At 43.7% G+C, this 15,905-nt stretch overlaps 1 protein-coding gene across 1 annotated transcript in view; it reads right to left on the minus strand.

The window, feature by feature from the left end:
- WWC1 (WW and C2 domain containing 1) overlaps positions 1 to 15,905 on the minus strand; it is an 80,050-nt gene that overhangs the window by 36,878 nt on the left and 27,267 nt on the right. The window contains exon 2 of the mRNA XM_081184732.1: positions 8,324 to 8,433. Within this exon, the coding sequence (XP_081040858.1) occupies positions 8,324 to 8,433 (110 nt within the window). The remainder of the gene's footprint in view (positions 1 to 8,323; positions 8,434 to 15,905) is intronic.

Consider the following 15,905-nt stretch of genomic DNA (forward strand, 5'->3'; position numbering starts at 1 on the left):
AAACACAGCCAAATCTAGCTTAGAACAGAAGTTTCCACCATTTCTCATTTCTGACACAGCCAACTTGCCCACTAAAGGCATGCAATTGTTTATATACCATGTTGTTGTTGTTTAGTCGTTTAGTCGTGTCCGACTCTTCGTGACCCCATGGACCAGAGCACACCAGGCACTTCTGTCTTCCACTGCCTCCCGCAGTTTGATCAAACTCATGCTGGTAGCTTCGAGACTCATGTTTGTAGCTTATATACCATATACCTTCCTTAAAAACAGAGGTCTGTTTCCCTCTCTCTAGAAGCTTGTTTATCCCTGTCAGGAGACCAGGGCAGTTTAGCATAAATGAAGCACCTCCTTTCAGATTTGTTTCTGTTAACACAGTATTGTTACTCCCATGGAAACTGGTAACAATCTTGAATATACCAGTGGGGAAACTAAACAGCCAAGACAGATATTGTGCACTGTACGTAACACATCTTGCATTTGACCAGTTAAATTTACTGTTTGCTTCTTTCTCTGATCACTCCCTATGCAATTTGTTCTCAAGATTTTTCAGATTACTGATACTAAGCTTTTCAGGGACCTTCCCTCCCATCACTCATATATGAAGTATGTTAGTGATTCCCAAATCTCAATTTAGGATTTACTAAAATGACACAAAGGAAGTTTGGATTTCCCTGTTCCTTCAGTACAGATACATAAGGTGGTATTCAACTAAATTTCACTCAGAATAGACCCATTGAAAGTCACGTTCCTAGGTTTTGATGTATCTACCCTCTCAGACCCTCCAAGTGTCCCTATTTTCCAGGGACAGTCCTGAATTTACAGAAGCTTTCTTGGTTTCTAATTTGATCCTGGAATGTCCCGCTTTTTCTTAGGAAATCCTATTTTCATCAGAGAAATGTTGGAGGATATGGAGTTATGAGACCCCCGAGCCAAGGAGGTAAGTAAATTACAACCTTTAGAAGACATATGAAGGCAGTCCTGTACAGGGAAGTGTGTTAAGGTTTAATGTTTAATTGTGTTTTTATATATGTTGGAAGCCGCCAAGAGTGGCTGGTGCAACCTAGTCGGATGGGCACGGTATAAATAATAAAATTGTTTCTGTTGTTAAACAGGACATCCCTATTTTCATTGGAGAAACGTTGGTGGGTATGCCCTGTGTAAAACTTAGTTGAATACCACCCAGCATATGCTAACTCTTTTTAGGCCTACTCATGCTTTTACTTGGCAGGAAACAGACAAAGGCAGGGAAACAAGAACAACCTTGACATAATGCAGCCAAGACTGTGGTAAGTAATTGAATTGGCTTGTAATGTTAGTTATTCCCCATGTGAGATTCACAGAAGCTCCTGGGTGTCATGTAAGCAAAGTGCCCCATGCCACCAATATATGAGAGACTATATTTGAATTTGTGTTACTGATCAAGTGTTGAGAAAAAGAAAAGTCTTGTGTTTTGTTCTGTTCTGGTGCAGGTTTTTGTTTGGAAACCAGGAACAGGCGTTTCAGTTCTTCAGCCAGCATTAAACGCTTCAGGCTGTCTGAACTAATCATGCTTGAGTGAGGATGCCTAGTTACCACATAATGAATAATTAATATGGAGGGGCTGCAGGATACCAAAGGAATCTAATCTGCATAATTTAGGCCTTCCTTTAAATATTTAGTAAAAGCTGTTGTGGCAACGCAGCCATTAAAAGGATCCAAGCAAACCAGAAGGTTTTCTTTAGTGCTTAATGATCTACGATCCAGAAAGTCACCTGCCACTGACACAAGCCAAAACATTTAATTTTATCAGCATCTGGAGGCTGCTGGTATGATGACTATAAGCAGGCACAACTCATTTTGACTGGAATACACTGTGTACATGCCAGCAGGTTAATGCTATTAAACACAGAAATGCAATGGTGTGAACAACACTTCAACAAATGAGCCCAATCCCCATCTTCCGGCTTTACACACTTAAACTTGAGTTTGTAGCTTCTAATCTAGTCCTTTTCAAGGACCTCTTACTTGACGTCTTCCAGAGCTTCTCAACCTTATTTGGTAAATAATAAAGTATAAATTTCTGGCAATCTGTACCCCAGGTTGTCTCACATTTCTAACATTAATGGTTTTGCTATGGACAAGTTTGGGGAAGGGGATGGGGACGAGGAAAGAGAACACTGAAGAGAAAGACAGAAGCAAAGAATCCCTGGCTGACTTGTCTCAATTTCTGAATGAGGAACCAAGTACCATATTTTTTGCTCCATAAGGCTTTGGGGGGGGGGGGAATTCAAGAAAAAAAAAATTTAAAGGGAGCGCTGAGCAGAGCCTGTATGCATCCCAGGCTCCGCTCAGCGCTTCCTTTCACGAGCCGTGTGGAGTGTGTGTGTGGCTCTTGGGGGCTTTCCCCCCATGAGGCAGAAGGGCAGGCCATCACTGACATTAAAGAACACTCTGCACGGTTCTTTAAAGGGAGCGTGACTCTTGGGGGCTTTTGCAGAAGGTGGGGGAAGTGAGAGACCCTCGCTCTGTCCCTTCCCCCACCTCCTGCAAGAGCCGCACGCTCTTTAAAGGGAGTGCAGCTATCCCTGGCTTTTGCAAAAAGCCAGGGATAGCCGTGTGAAGCCTCCACAGGGTAGCGGGATGAAGGCTCCCCGCTGCCCTGCAGAGGCGCAACGCAGCGTTCTCTCTAGCTATTTTAGCTTCTGCCTTAGCGGCGCAAAGCCTCCTCAAGGCAGCAGGGAGCCTTCATCCCGCTGCCCTGCGGAGGCTTCACTGGCTACCCCAGAGCTGCTCAGGAGCTTGTTGGGGCTGGAGGGGGAAGCCTGGGTTCCCCCCTCCAGCCCCAAAGAGCAGCTCAGGGTGCAGCGGACAGGATGCGCAGAGCCTTCCCGCTGCTCCCAGAGCTTGTGGGGCTGGCGGGGGGAGCCCTGGTTTCCCCTCCCCCCAGCCCCAGGGACCACACATTCGCTCCATAAGACGCACAGACATTTCCCCTTAGATTTTAAGAGGAAAAAAGTGTGTCTTATGGAGCGAAAAATACGGTAGTTCTTACTGTCAAAATGGTTGCCACACCGAGGCACGTACTTATGGAATCACAGAGTGTGCGCCACAGAGTTGGAAGGAACCATGAGGGTCATCTAGTCTAACTCCCTGCAATGCAGGACTCTTTTGTCCAATGTGGGGACTCAAACGCATGACCCTGATGTCAGGGAGAGGCAATCGGGAGAAGATTTAAGAACAGAAACCAGCACTTATAGAGAGCTGAAAGAGATCATTAGAAGCCTGTCGTCTGGCAGCGAGTCAGAGGCAGGGAGGGAGGAGGATGAGCGTGGAACAATTCATTCTGTACACAGAGGAAGTCAGGGGCGGGGTTTCCGCAGACTTGCATGCTGGGTAAAAAAAAGGAAAAAGAAATCAGACGCGGCAACTGTGCCAAAGGGGTCGGACGTTGATTGAAACACTGGAGATGTACTTTTGAACTTTGTCAATAAATCAAATAGATTGGAACGGGCCGTAAGCCCGGAGTTTTATCTATGCCGGCTTGACAGCATTAACCCTCTGACACCTGAGATTAAGAGTCTCATGCTCTACTGGCTGGTCCAAAATGATGGAAAACACACTATTGATTTTTCTCCACAAACATGGATGCTGTCGTTGTCCAAGGAGCATTTGCAAGGTGGCTGCTCCACTTCCTCTCCCACACAAGCGCTTACCATCCATAAATACATCTCTCTCTCACATATGCACACAAAGCGAAGGAATGCATTTCTCCATCTTTCTCAGCAGAAATCTATTTTTCTGTGGCACACTTGTGAGTGCAAACACATGGTGTAATAAGTGGAACACACATATGGAAAAAGCCCCTTCCTGGGACAAAGCAAGTGCTCACAAACAGAAAATGGACCTATCCCGCTGTCCCTCATTTCCTGCACACCCAGAAAGACAGAAAGATTTCTTTATTGGGGTGCGGGGAAGGAACTAACAAAGGGATTTCTCTAACAGGATGATTGTGGTGCCTCTTCCTTTCTCCCACCCCAGACAACCAGGAAAGCTTCCTTGATGGGGGGAAGGAAGGAGTAATGGGATTGGGATAATCTGTGGTTCCTTTCTTTTCCCTATCCCCGTTTCCTTGATGGGGTGAGGTGGGTGAGGAAGGAGCAACAGGATAGCTCCAATGGGGAAATTTTGTTCCTTGTTTTCCTGCACCTCTGACAATCAGGAAAGCTTTCTTGATGTTTTTTGGAGGGGGTTGCGGAGGAAAAAGCCATAAGATTCCACCATTCACTGTCAAATTTTCCAAGTGTAGTAAGAAGGGACTGAGGCTAAGAGAAAACTGGGCAACAAAATATAGGATAAAAACTAATTTCAAAATAAGCAAGTGTAAAAAATAATTGCAAACTCAGCAAGTGTAAACTCAAAATGAACTCAAATACTCAGGCTGATAACTACCTGCTAAAATAACAAATGAAAATTTCACAATGTAATTATTGTAGTTTGGTGAGGAGAAAAGAGAGTAAATAATAAAAAAACCCTCTTCCCAGAGACCAGAGAGTATATATTGCCTTAAAGAAAAATAAAATGCTCCCAACTGAAGAGACAACCCCTGTAACGGAAACAGTCACGGTAAAGACCGCAGAAGCAGCCAAAAAACCAAATAGGAGTAGGTGGGGTGGGTGTGGGTGTGGTAGCTCTCAGCCTGAAACCACTAAATGTTAACCCCAAAACTTCAAAGAAGTGGATGGAGGATACAGCTAGCCCATACCACACCAGGCAATAAGCAGAAAAAACATGTCAGGCAGCCCAATGTTTACTCGTTGCTGTGGGTGCTGCAGAGGATAAAGGAGGAAGGAGGAGTTTCCTTTCATGGGAGACAGTCATTCTCCAAAGCTCTCTCTTAGCCAGAGGAAGCCACTGAGCCTTCCTTTCTTCTGAAAGAGGGGGTGGGGGGAGCACACCCCTCCATAAAGAGCAGTGGAGGAAGAGGAGCAGCAGCAGCAGCAAAAAAAAAAAAGAGCTGTCAGTTCCATCCGAAAAAACAACGACTTATAGTATTCCTTAAACTTCAAAAAACAAATAAATTATCATCTTCGGCAAGTACTCAAGGCACTGGCTTTTATTCAGTCCAGCAGCTATAGAAGAATGGCCCACTGGGGCACTCACAAGTCTTTTAAACCAAAATGCCAAATATGTGCAGTATTTAAGAAAGCTCAGAATATTTTGAGTCTGAAGAACAATCCAGTTGCTTGCGTCAGAGACAAATGCCAAGAGATAGTAATTTTTGCTTCTTCCCATATCCTCAAAATGAAGCCCTGGGAAAAATACTTCGTGAGAATGTTCATTAATAATGTAGTCAGGAGGCGAATATTCTAGGTTCTTAGTTCCATTTTATTATCTTTGCTTTAGATAGCACCATATAAACCACAATTTTCTGCCAGTGAAAGGTCTGTCTAATAGAATGAAAGGAATCTGTGCCAGAAAAACATTTTTTAAAACCAGGCTTCCTGTTTATAATATGCATGTATTATGTTCACTTAACTAAATTTAAAACTTTAAAATTTTCAATGTATCAGTAATAAAATTTCAATTTATCACTTCCATAACATAGATTTTAGCAGCAAAATGGATTACAGATACATTTTGGGGTGGGGGCAAGACGAACTTTCCCCCCCTTTCAATTGAAATCTGTTTCTGGTTTTCCAACTGTTTAATTTTTCTGTCTAAGCCTTACAGATTTATATTTAACTAGCAGCAGCTAGCATTTTCACAGTGGTTTTGACTGTAATCGTATGGCCACTTAACTGAGACTTAACATCTACTGAACTCAGTGGGACTTGAGTAGACAGCTAACGAACTGAGCTTTCGACCAGTCTAAAGTGCTTCAAACACCATATACTACAGATACAGAACTGAGGTTAAACAAAAAGTAGCTTTTCTAAGACCACCTTTTCACAGCTGAAACAAGACTTGAACCAGGGATTTATGGTTCATAGTTCAGAATCTAAGCCACTCTACTGCAGCAGGTATCTAACTGAGCAATGACAAGGCACCTGCTGAGATGTACTCCAGAATGAAACAGAGCATTTTTTCAACCCCTAGACAGGTGCAATGTGAGTTTTCATGTTGGCCCATTTATGTAAAGGATGGCTGTCCAATCAGCTGAAACAGTCAAAAGCTTTTATGTGGAGACCATCAAAGGAAATTGAAAGTAGTGGGATAGTTAATCAATAAAGCATCTGATGCTGCAGAAGCCACTGAGGAGGGTGTGCACAAACTTTTCACAAGGACCAGTGGGGAGAGCTGGGATGTTACAAATAATAAACCAAAACATGGATTCATCAGACAAGGATAGTGTCTATTGAAGCCTCCATTTAGACCTTCTGATTCTATAATTTATTTCTGTTTTATTTATATTATTGGTTTATCTTTGCATCCTGGGACAAGATATAAATAAAATAATGATACCAGTAAGTACATGCATGCATGTTATTGGTAGTAACAAACATAGCGGCATAGCATGTTTTCATCACACCCAGGGTGCATGCACGTATACCAGAAGAGGCAGGTAATGGAGGGGAAATGGAGCCCACCATTTACCAGTCCATCCCTCACTGCCAACAGAGTGACTCCAGCCCCAAACTGCTTTGATCAGATCCCAAATTTGCATGGCAGGCTTGTGGATTTGATACCCTGGAGTTTGGATTTGATATCCCGCTTTATCACTGCCCAAAGGAGTCTCAAAGCGGCTCACATTCTCCTTTCCCTTCCTCCCCCACAACAAACACTCTTTGAGGTGAGTGAGGCTGAGAGACTTCAGAGAAGTGTGACTAGCCCAAGGTCACCCAGCAGCTGCATGTGGAGGAGCAGAGACACGAACCCGGTTCCCCAGATTACGAGTCTACCACTCTTAACCACTACACCACATTGGCTCTGGGGAGGGCGGTGTGCCCCCCAGAAAAATGCACCAGGGGGCAATCACCCTGGCAGCACTTCCCCGCCCTACTTTATGCCCCTGGTAACAAGGTATTGTTATATGCATTTGGATCCAGTGCTGCTCGGGAATTCTAACAAGCAAAAAAATGTCATTGCAGTTTATAAATCTGTGGTTAAAATCAATGCACTTTTAAAAGGTTCAGTCCACCATCTTGATTCAAAATGGTGCCCAACTGTATCGAAACATAGACAAAACCCTAATCTCTGATCTCAGGAAACATCATGCAAAATTTGATTATGATATCTTAAGAGGCGCCCACATACATAGCAAACAACTTTCCAAAGTAGATACCGTACTTCTAATCAGTATTAGAACTAATAGGGCTTTCTATCTAGCTCAGCTCCCAGGTAACATTCACTGACTCTACCGTGCACTATGTATGATGAGTTTACATTTCATTAACAGACAGTCTTAAATCATTTACACCTTGCTCAACACTACTGCACTAAGCACTAACACCCAAGCAGTAGGTTTACAACAAGAAAAGTTTCTCTATAGCAATTTATGTTCTGAGGTAACCATACAAATGTCATAAATAAATAAGAAATTGTATGAATAAAGAGAATGTCTTCAATCCAAAGATCCTGTGAGCAGAGTTCCACTCATGGGATGCTCTGGCTTGATCCCTTGCCACCCCCTTTAGTTAGCCCCTCCCCAATGTGCTCTGGAGGGGAGCACCTCCTGCCCCCACCAGCACCAGGTGCCACAGGATCAAAGACCTCTCTATGAACAGAAGGAACAACTCTATATGCAAGCCAATAACAACTTAACCTATGCGTATTCTGACACACACAGTATGTTTAAATATATCAGCAAACTCTGAGAAAAAAATTGAATTATTTTGGGGGGGTGTGTCACTAAAATTATGCCTGTATTCAAGAAACACGTGTATCCTCAGAATTCCAAATCAAAAGGAAAAATGAAACAATGAAAGAAATGGATCAGGTGGGATGTTTATAATATGTAATACTTGAAAGTAGTTTCTTATCTAATTCTCATTAGTAATAATGAAAAACCCTCTGCCATATACCTGCAAGAGAGGATTCATGTTCCTTGTATCAATCACAAGGTGCATCAGGAATGTACAAGGACAGAATATGAACAAGCATAGCAATTCTGTTTTTATTAATATATATATGCTTTGATTCGTCAACAAAAACTTACATGCTTTAGCTAAATAAGAATCAGACCAGCCAGGCATTTGGAAGCAGGAGATCAGTGTATGGTAGAGTTAGGGATATCAAGCAAATTTAAGGTGCGGATGTATCTCAACATGAGACGCCCAGATGGATTTTATTAGATGGATATAATATGTGTGAATTATTATTACATACAGAATCATTTAACACTTACGGGTGTTGTGGTCGATATAATAGACTCCAACCTGGGGGTCATATGCTTCTTCCCATCCCAAGGGTAATTCATCACTTATGCAGTCAGCAAAGGTTAGTGGTTTAGTATACCTGAAATGGAAAGCATGTCAGTATTTAGATCACACCAAATTGTCCCAAAAGTAGGGCAGACTTTCATTAAAATGTATTAAGGGAAGAGTGGTACATCAAAGGTTTAATTTTTAGCAACACACCTACAAATTCATTCACTTTCCCCACTTACTCAAGACAGAAAGTTGATTTCAATATTCTTCCTAGAAAAAGGTTCCTAGACCTAGCTCTGGCTCAGGAAGTACTCGTTCAGAAAGAGAACGTGGAGAACTCCTATAAACAAATTCTGCCCCCACAACTGAACAAGCTTGCCTGTGGGGGAGTCTTATTTCAAAAATATGTAGGCATGTAGGAGCAAGTTATGTTTGATTTATGGTGTGTGAATTATTAACACTGTGCAATTCAGGACAAGGAGATGAGGAATATTAACTGTGTTGTGTGACTTTTTTCATTCCTGTGTATGGTATTGTTGTTGTTGTTTAGTCGTTTAGTCGTGTACGACTCTTCGTGACCCCATGGACCAGAGCACGCCAGGCACTTCTGTCCTCCACTGCCTCCCGCAGTTTGATCAAACTCATGCTAGTGTATGGTATTACACCCAGAATTGTAATTGACAAACTAAATGTATGTTCTTAAAGTTTTAGACCACTGCAAAGTACAAGCCTAAACATTGGGTATCTCAATCAAATCACCTTTCTTCAATTATTCATGTACATGTGAGATTTTTCAATCTGTAAAGACTCAGACTACTGTAATTCACTTTTCTGAAAACTAAACTAATTGTATAATTGTCAAGCCTCCACTTTTTGGCTTAGTTCTGCAATTAAACTAGGAGAGGAAGGAGCGCCCAACAACATTTATGACCAAGAATATTTATGAAAAAATCCAGCCAAGTTACTTTTAAATCCTATAGATTTCACTGAAAGTTCAAGGACTGCTAGAATTCTACTAGATAACAGCAATTACAAACTGCTTTAATAGCTCCACAGTGGCACCTTATATTCCTGTCACAAATCCTGCTGATTCATAATGAGGACCTAAGATGACACTAAAATGCCTTTGAGTTCTCTCAGAGAGTTTATGACCAAGTATCAAAGTTTTAGAGCCACATGGGACATTTAAAGCACATCCAACGCACATTTAAAGCCTATGAATTCTACCCAAGAATCTGTAGAGGGTAGGACCCAAACCAATGGCTTCATGTTACAAGAAAGGAGATTCCAACTACAGTAAATGTCAGGAAGAACTTGTCAATCCTTCTTAAACTGTGGTGCCAAGAACTAGACACAGTATTCATTCTTATTGAAGATTGTCCTCCAAGATTGTCCCAGCTTCCAGAAATGCCTGTTTAAATAGCACTAATCTCAGAGCCTAGAGGTAGAGCAGGGCTCTGCCACTCTGGGCCAACTTGTGCAATTTGATTTATGGCAAGCATGCATGTGAATTAACCCTAGGCAGTGGAGAGAAGCCTCCTTGTTCTCTTGTTTAAGCCTGAAGGAAATGAATAATTAAGCTGGTAGTTTTTTAATATTTTAAAACGCCACTTTAAAATGAACCCTTTTGCCCTCTTTCTTTTCTCATACAGTATTTTATTGGAGAAATAACTAAAGAGAAACACAGGTAGAGGGAAAATAGGCATGCTGTCTGTGCTAACAAGTGCTTTAGTAGATGTTGGCAAATCCAAGAAGCAAATCATTTACTGCTGGGTAGAAGGAAGCATGTCAGGTTTAAGTCTGTGGCTGGTGGATGGCTGAAGAAACAGCAAGGAAAACAGATTATTATATGGCTTCTCTTACTATCAAGGGAAGCAACAGTTTGACTTGGGTATGGAGGGAGCTAGATTATGGAAGGCAATAAAATATATCTGAAAATAATGGTTTCCCCCACAACTCTTTGAAATCTAGCAAAGGAATACAATTAAGACAGGGTCTACTTTGGAGTTGAGAGAAGTGGGAACTGTGGTCCAATTCCATGGGGAACAGAGTGGAAGGGAGGAAGCCTTGGTGCACAAGTGAAAGTCCTTGCCTCATTCATGGGGCTCTTCTAAAGCCGCTTCCCTCCCCTCCCAGTACCTCCACCCAGGCAAGCAGGATACATTATCCCAGTTCAATGACATATTCCAGCCAGGTAAAAACACTTGAGGAGAATGAGAACAGGCCTGTTGGGGCGTATTTCCTGGGGAGAGTCTGAAGCACTAGATAAAGAGGTCTAGAGCAGTGTTTCCCAACCACTGTTCCGCGGCACACTAGTGTGCCGCGAGATGTTGCCTGGTGTGCCGCGGGAAAAATTAAAAAATTCGAAAGATTTTTTTTTTAAAAGTCAAATTTTCGATTGGGGCGCCGTCACTAGATGACCCCTGGGGTTCCCTCCCTCCCTCCCGCTCTGCGCCTCCCTCCTCCTCCTCCGGGGAGGCCCTTCCTGGCTCTCGGCCAAGGCTTGGCGGCTGCCACTCACTCACTCGCTCGCCCACCCGTCCCTCCATCCCTGCACCCGGCCTCTCCCCCTCCGTCCCCGGCGCGGGGGCTGCCGGGATCCGTAGTCCCCTCGCCCTTGGGCTCCGCGCCCGCGCGGGGTGCGCAAACTACGTTTCCCAGCGTGGCCTGGCGGGCCGGGCGTTTTGTTTGAAGCGCTCTTCTCCCGGCCATGGAATGAGCGCGGCGGCGGCCGGGCCGGCAGGGGCTCTTCCGCGCAGACCCCGCGCAGCCTGCCTGCGCCCCCACAGAGATCGGGCGGCAGGATGGAGCCCGGGGATCCCCGCGGAGGCGGAGCGGAGGCGGCGGAGGCTGCCCCCCAGGTAGGGCTGCGTCGGGGGGGTTTATTTTTGCAATGCTGCATCCGCGTCGGAGGGGACGCATCAGACCGCGGGGAGACCCCTTGGGGGGCGTGCAAGGCAATGCATGCGTGCAGACATTGCATGGAGTGCAGTGCAATGCAATGGCAACGCGGCGCCCTGCATGCATGCATGCAACTTCCACCGGCGCTCCGGACTTGGCAGGTGAGGGGGGTCCCCAGTGGGCGGCAGAGAGAGCCGGGAGGGCGAAGGGGAGCCGGGGGGGAGCAGCGCTGCTCCCTGAGCCGAGCCCGGGGGGAAACTTCGGCGTCGTTGCGCCGGGTGTTGGAAGCGGAGGCTGGCGGGGGCCCCTCACCTGCAAAACCTGGTCGCCTCTCATATATTTCATGCATTGCATTCATCGCCCGCTTTCTCCTCCAAGGAGCTCCCGGGGGCGCCCGTGGTTCTCCCCGTGTTATCCTCGCAACAACAGCCCTGCAAGGTGGGTCAGGCAAGTGGCCCAAGGGAGCACCCAGGGATTGTCCTGGCCAGGTGGGGTGATTTTAACCCTGCTCTCTGCCCGGTCTTCGTCCTCATTTAGCCCCCACATGTGCATGACTGTGCATGACTGAGGTTTCCCCCCCTCGTCTTGGCTATGGTGTGAGTCTGTGCTGTTAATTAATGGGGTTCTGCCTTCGGAGAAGATGAGCCAGCCCTCAAGGAGGTGATTATGTAATTTGCTAGCAATTCATGTCCCTCCCGGCGTGATGCTGCGCGCTGACGTCACGGGGCTGTAATGGTGGTGTGCCTCGAGATTTTTTTCATGAAACAAGTGTGCCTTTGCCCAAAAAAGGTTGGGAAACACTGGTCTAGAGGGCTGCATTAGGCCCTGTGCCTGAGGTGCATTACTCCAGGCTACTTGATTAAGATGTGCATAACAACGAGCCATGCTAACGCATTCAGCATGCCTTAAGGAGAATGTGCACATCATTTGTCTATGAAGATGGAATTGTACACATGTCTCCGGCAGGCCTTGGGGCATTTGCATATATGTGCATAGCTTAGTTGGCAGAACATGGGACTCTTAATCTCAGGGTCATGGGTTTGAGCCCCACGTTGGGCAAAAAGATTCATGTATTGCAGAAGGTTGGACTAGATGACTCTCATAGTCCCTTGCAACTCTAGAATTCCATGTCTCTATGGCTGAATTTTGTACATTCTCTGAGCACATTGCACAAACCATCGGTAGAAGCCAAACTTCTTCATCCACAAAGAGAAGGGCTCCTTCCATCTGCAGAAGGGCTTTTGATTCCCCAGAGGGACTCTGTTGGTTCAAGGGGACAGCTTACTTTTGGCGATTCCTCTTCCCGTCTGCAGCCTCTGTGCCACTTTTCACATTGCTCAGTTTGTTGGGAGGACCCCCCACTTGCCTTCAGTCTAGGTCTTGAAATGTTACAGGTCTAAATGAAAGGACTACCTTACCAACTTCCCTAGGGAGCCATGTCAGTGTCACAGAATTGTAGAGATGGAAGGGCCCGGAAGAGTCATCTAGTACAATCCCCTGCAATGTAGGAATCTCAACTAGATCACCCATGATTAGCAGGTGGTGGGGTGTCATAAGGGGGTGCAAACAAACATGCCCCTACCACAGCAAAAGCTACAGCTAACAATTTTTGTCAATACAGGAGAAACAGGAAGCTTGTCATTGCTGATGCTGAAATGAATGAATGCAAGCAAAATGCATTTGATCTTCAAAGGGATGGTTTATTGGTACCCTTTGCCTACTACACCAATATAGAGCTGCCGGTTTACAAAATGAAAACCTTTCTGTACTTTTTTTTTTAATGCATTTGGTAATCGTATCAAAAGAGGTTTTATTTAAAAGTTATCAATATGAAATTAAATGAGATTTGTCAAGAACGATTTCCCATCACCAAACCTATCCTAATTCTAATTTTTATTGAAATAAGAAACATGATCTTGAAAAAGAATTTTTAAGGTGTGGCTCTTTCCACACCATCAGTCATGATTACTTTAATCACAGTATGTATTCATTTGTAAGCACAAAACAAATAAAAAACTACAGAATTCTTTGAGCTTTATTTGCATACCGCATGCAAATTCATATCCTTAGAAATCCCCTAAATTCTCCAACACATTCACATTTATCTGTAAGCTCTCTTGTAACAGGGAACAAAACATCTCTGAAATGCTTCCTTCCCTTTTTCTACATCTGTACACATGTTAAAAAATCTTTTGTTTTGTATGCTTTATTCAAGTTTGACTAACAATGGCTTTCCTGTGAACATTTTGCCAGATTTACCTTGCATATCTCCATGCTTATCTCTATAAATATTTTAAGATTCAAAAGTTTGGTACACCCGCACATGCACATGAGCGGCCTACTAAATCCATCCATTCCTTTTTTTGTTGGACACAGGTCATATACACAGATATACACATTAACACCTTGCATCACATCTAGAATTCTTGTATTCAACTGTGAGAAGAAGCAACTTTCAGCAAAGATGGGTAAGTAGTTTATTTTAATTTTCTGTTAACTACCACACCTGAAGAATAGCTTATTGAATACAAAAGTTTGCACCAAAGAAAAAAACTGGTCAAACAAAAAACATAACTTTACTATTTGACAGAACTTGAAAATTGCTGAGGATTGTGTCTATCAATCAACTACCATGAAATGGAATTTAAATTTATTCAACCTTTACTGTCTGACATTTTAATGTATTTTTAATCTTTGTTGGAAGCTGCCCAGATGGGCGGGGTACAAATAAATTATTATTATCATCATCATCATCATCATCATCATCATCACATTTCAATAAATAAATCTGCACAACCAAAACCTCTATAGTCTTTTGTTATATACTGAAGGAAGGATGCTTTCGTTTACGCAACTCACACCATCTTTAATCTGCCACTTCAGCAGTAATCACAACAAAAATAGAACCAAAAGCAAACAGCATGCTCTCCAATTAAGTAGCTGAAAACCAATTAATCAACTAAATCTTTAATGGATTGCCGTCTAAACTGATTAAAGCTTGCAGTGCCATTAATAATACAGAAAAGGCTAGCCATTGTACTTTTCAGTTTAAATAAAAACCCTTATCATTTCTTTGCAAAAAGTTTATCTTAACCAGTTTCATCATAGATCACTGGTGTCTTCTATAATCATAGGTTGCACTGACATTATTAGCAATAATGTAGCAAAACAAGTTATTTTCTCATTTTAGCTGACACAAATATTTCTGAATTACTGTTAGAGAGGTGAGAAGGATTTAGGCTTTTCTATGTCGAGTTCTGATCCATATTTGTTCCACAAACTTTGACCAAATTATTAAACCAATAAAGTGGAACATCACTCATATAATATGGAAATTACTGGCAAACTAGCAAGAGACTAGCAGACTCCCAATGACTGGTTAATAATAATAATAATAATAATAATAATAATAATAATAATAATACCCAGCCAATTTGGCTGGGTTTCCCCAGCCACTCCGGGTGGCTTACAGCATATCTAAAAACATAAAACACCAAGCATTAAAAACCTCCCGTTAAAAGGGCTGCCTATTCCAGGGCAGTCCAACTTTTAATGCTAAGTGGGCTGCAAGAGTATTGTATTTTTCGCCCTATAGGACGCATGTTTTCCCCTCCAAAAATGAAGGGGAAATGTGTGTGCATCCTATGGGGCAAATGCAGGCTTTCGCTGAAGCCTGGAGAGCGAGAGGCATCGGTGCGCACGGACCCCTCTCGCTCTCCAGGCTTCAGGAAGCTACCTGGTTTGGAGGCTGGCGGTGGGGAGAAGCGCGCTTCTCCCCACTGCCAGCCCCACAAGCTCGGGGGACAGAGTGGAGGTGGAGTGCCGCCATCCCGCTATTCCTTGACCTGGTTTGGAGGCTGGCGGTGGGGGGGGGGAAATAATTTTTTTCCCTTTATTCCCCCCCCCAAAAAAAAACTAGGTGCGCCCTATGGGCCAGTGCACCCTATGGGGTGAAAAATACGGTACTTTCAGGCAGGAGACTTTTCCAGCCCTATCTGGAGTTGCTGAGGATTAAACCTGGGACTAACTGCAGAGCCAATGCTCTATCACTGAGCCGTGGACCTTCCCCAAATACCTTAGTGAGAGAACACACCATATAAGGCTTCAACTGAGTTGCGCTGATCCTGAAGAACACAATTCAGTGCGGGGGGGGGGGGGTGAGCAGTAAAGGTACTTTTCTAATAAACATAAGGGTTTCATTTTCTGGCTGGCAGGTTGTGGCAAATGAAGTCAGCAAGGGCTGCCTCACACATGTTTTATACATAATTTTATTTCTAATTACCTAGAAGGGATATGTGAGCTACTGAAAAGCTCTGTTTTAGGCAAAACAAAAACTGCATCTGTAGTGCCTGATCAGCAATAAAGGATGCACAGAAATAATGATTTAATGCTACAGTCACTGAATGATTAACACGCATGTGTGAACCAGCTAGTAGTGAACAGTAGATGATTCTCTACATTCTAGTTTACTCGCAGTTCTAAAATAGTAAACAACAGAGAAAAGGGCCCCCAAATTCTTCTCCAATGCAACAAAATGTTTCTTTTGTTTACATATTTCTAGGCTCCAGAGAGAGTTTCCGAACAAGAAGCATGCTTTCTGACTTTAGAGAAGACATTGGAGTGCTTCCAGCTGGAACCTATCTCCTCCTCTGGAGAAAC

This window comes from Podarcis bocagei (genome assembly GCF_964188305.1).
Source record: "Podarcis bocagei genome assembly, chromosome: 2".
Lineage (NCBI taxonomy): Eukaryota > Metazoa > Chordata > Lepidosauria > Squamata > Lacertidae > Podarcis > Podarcis bocagei.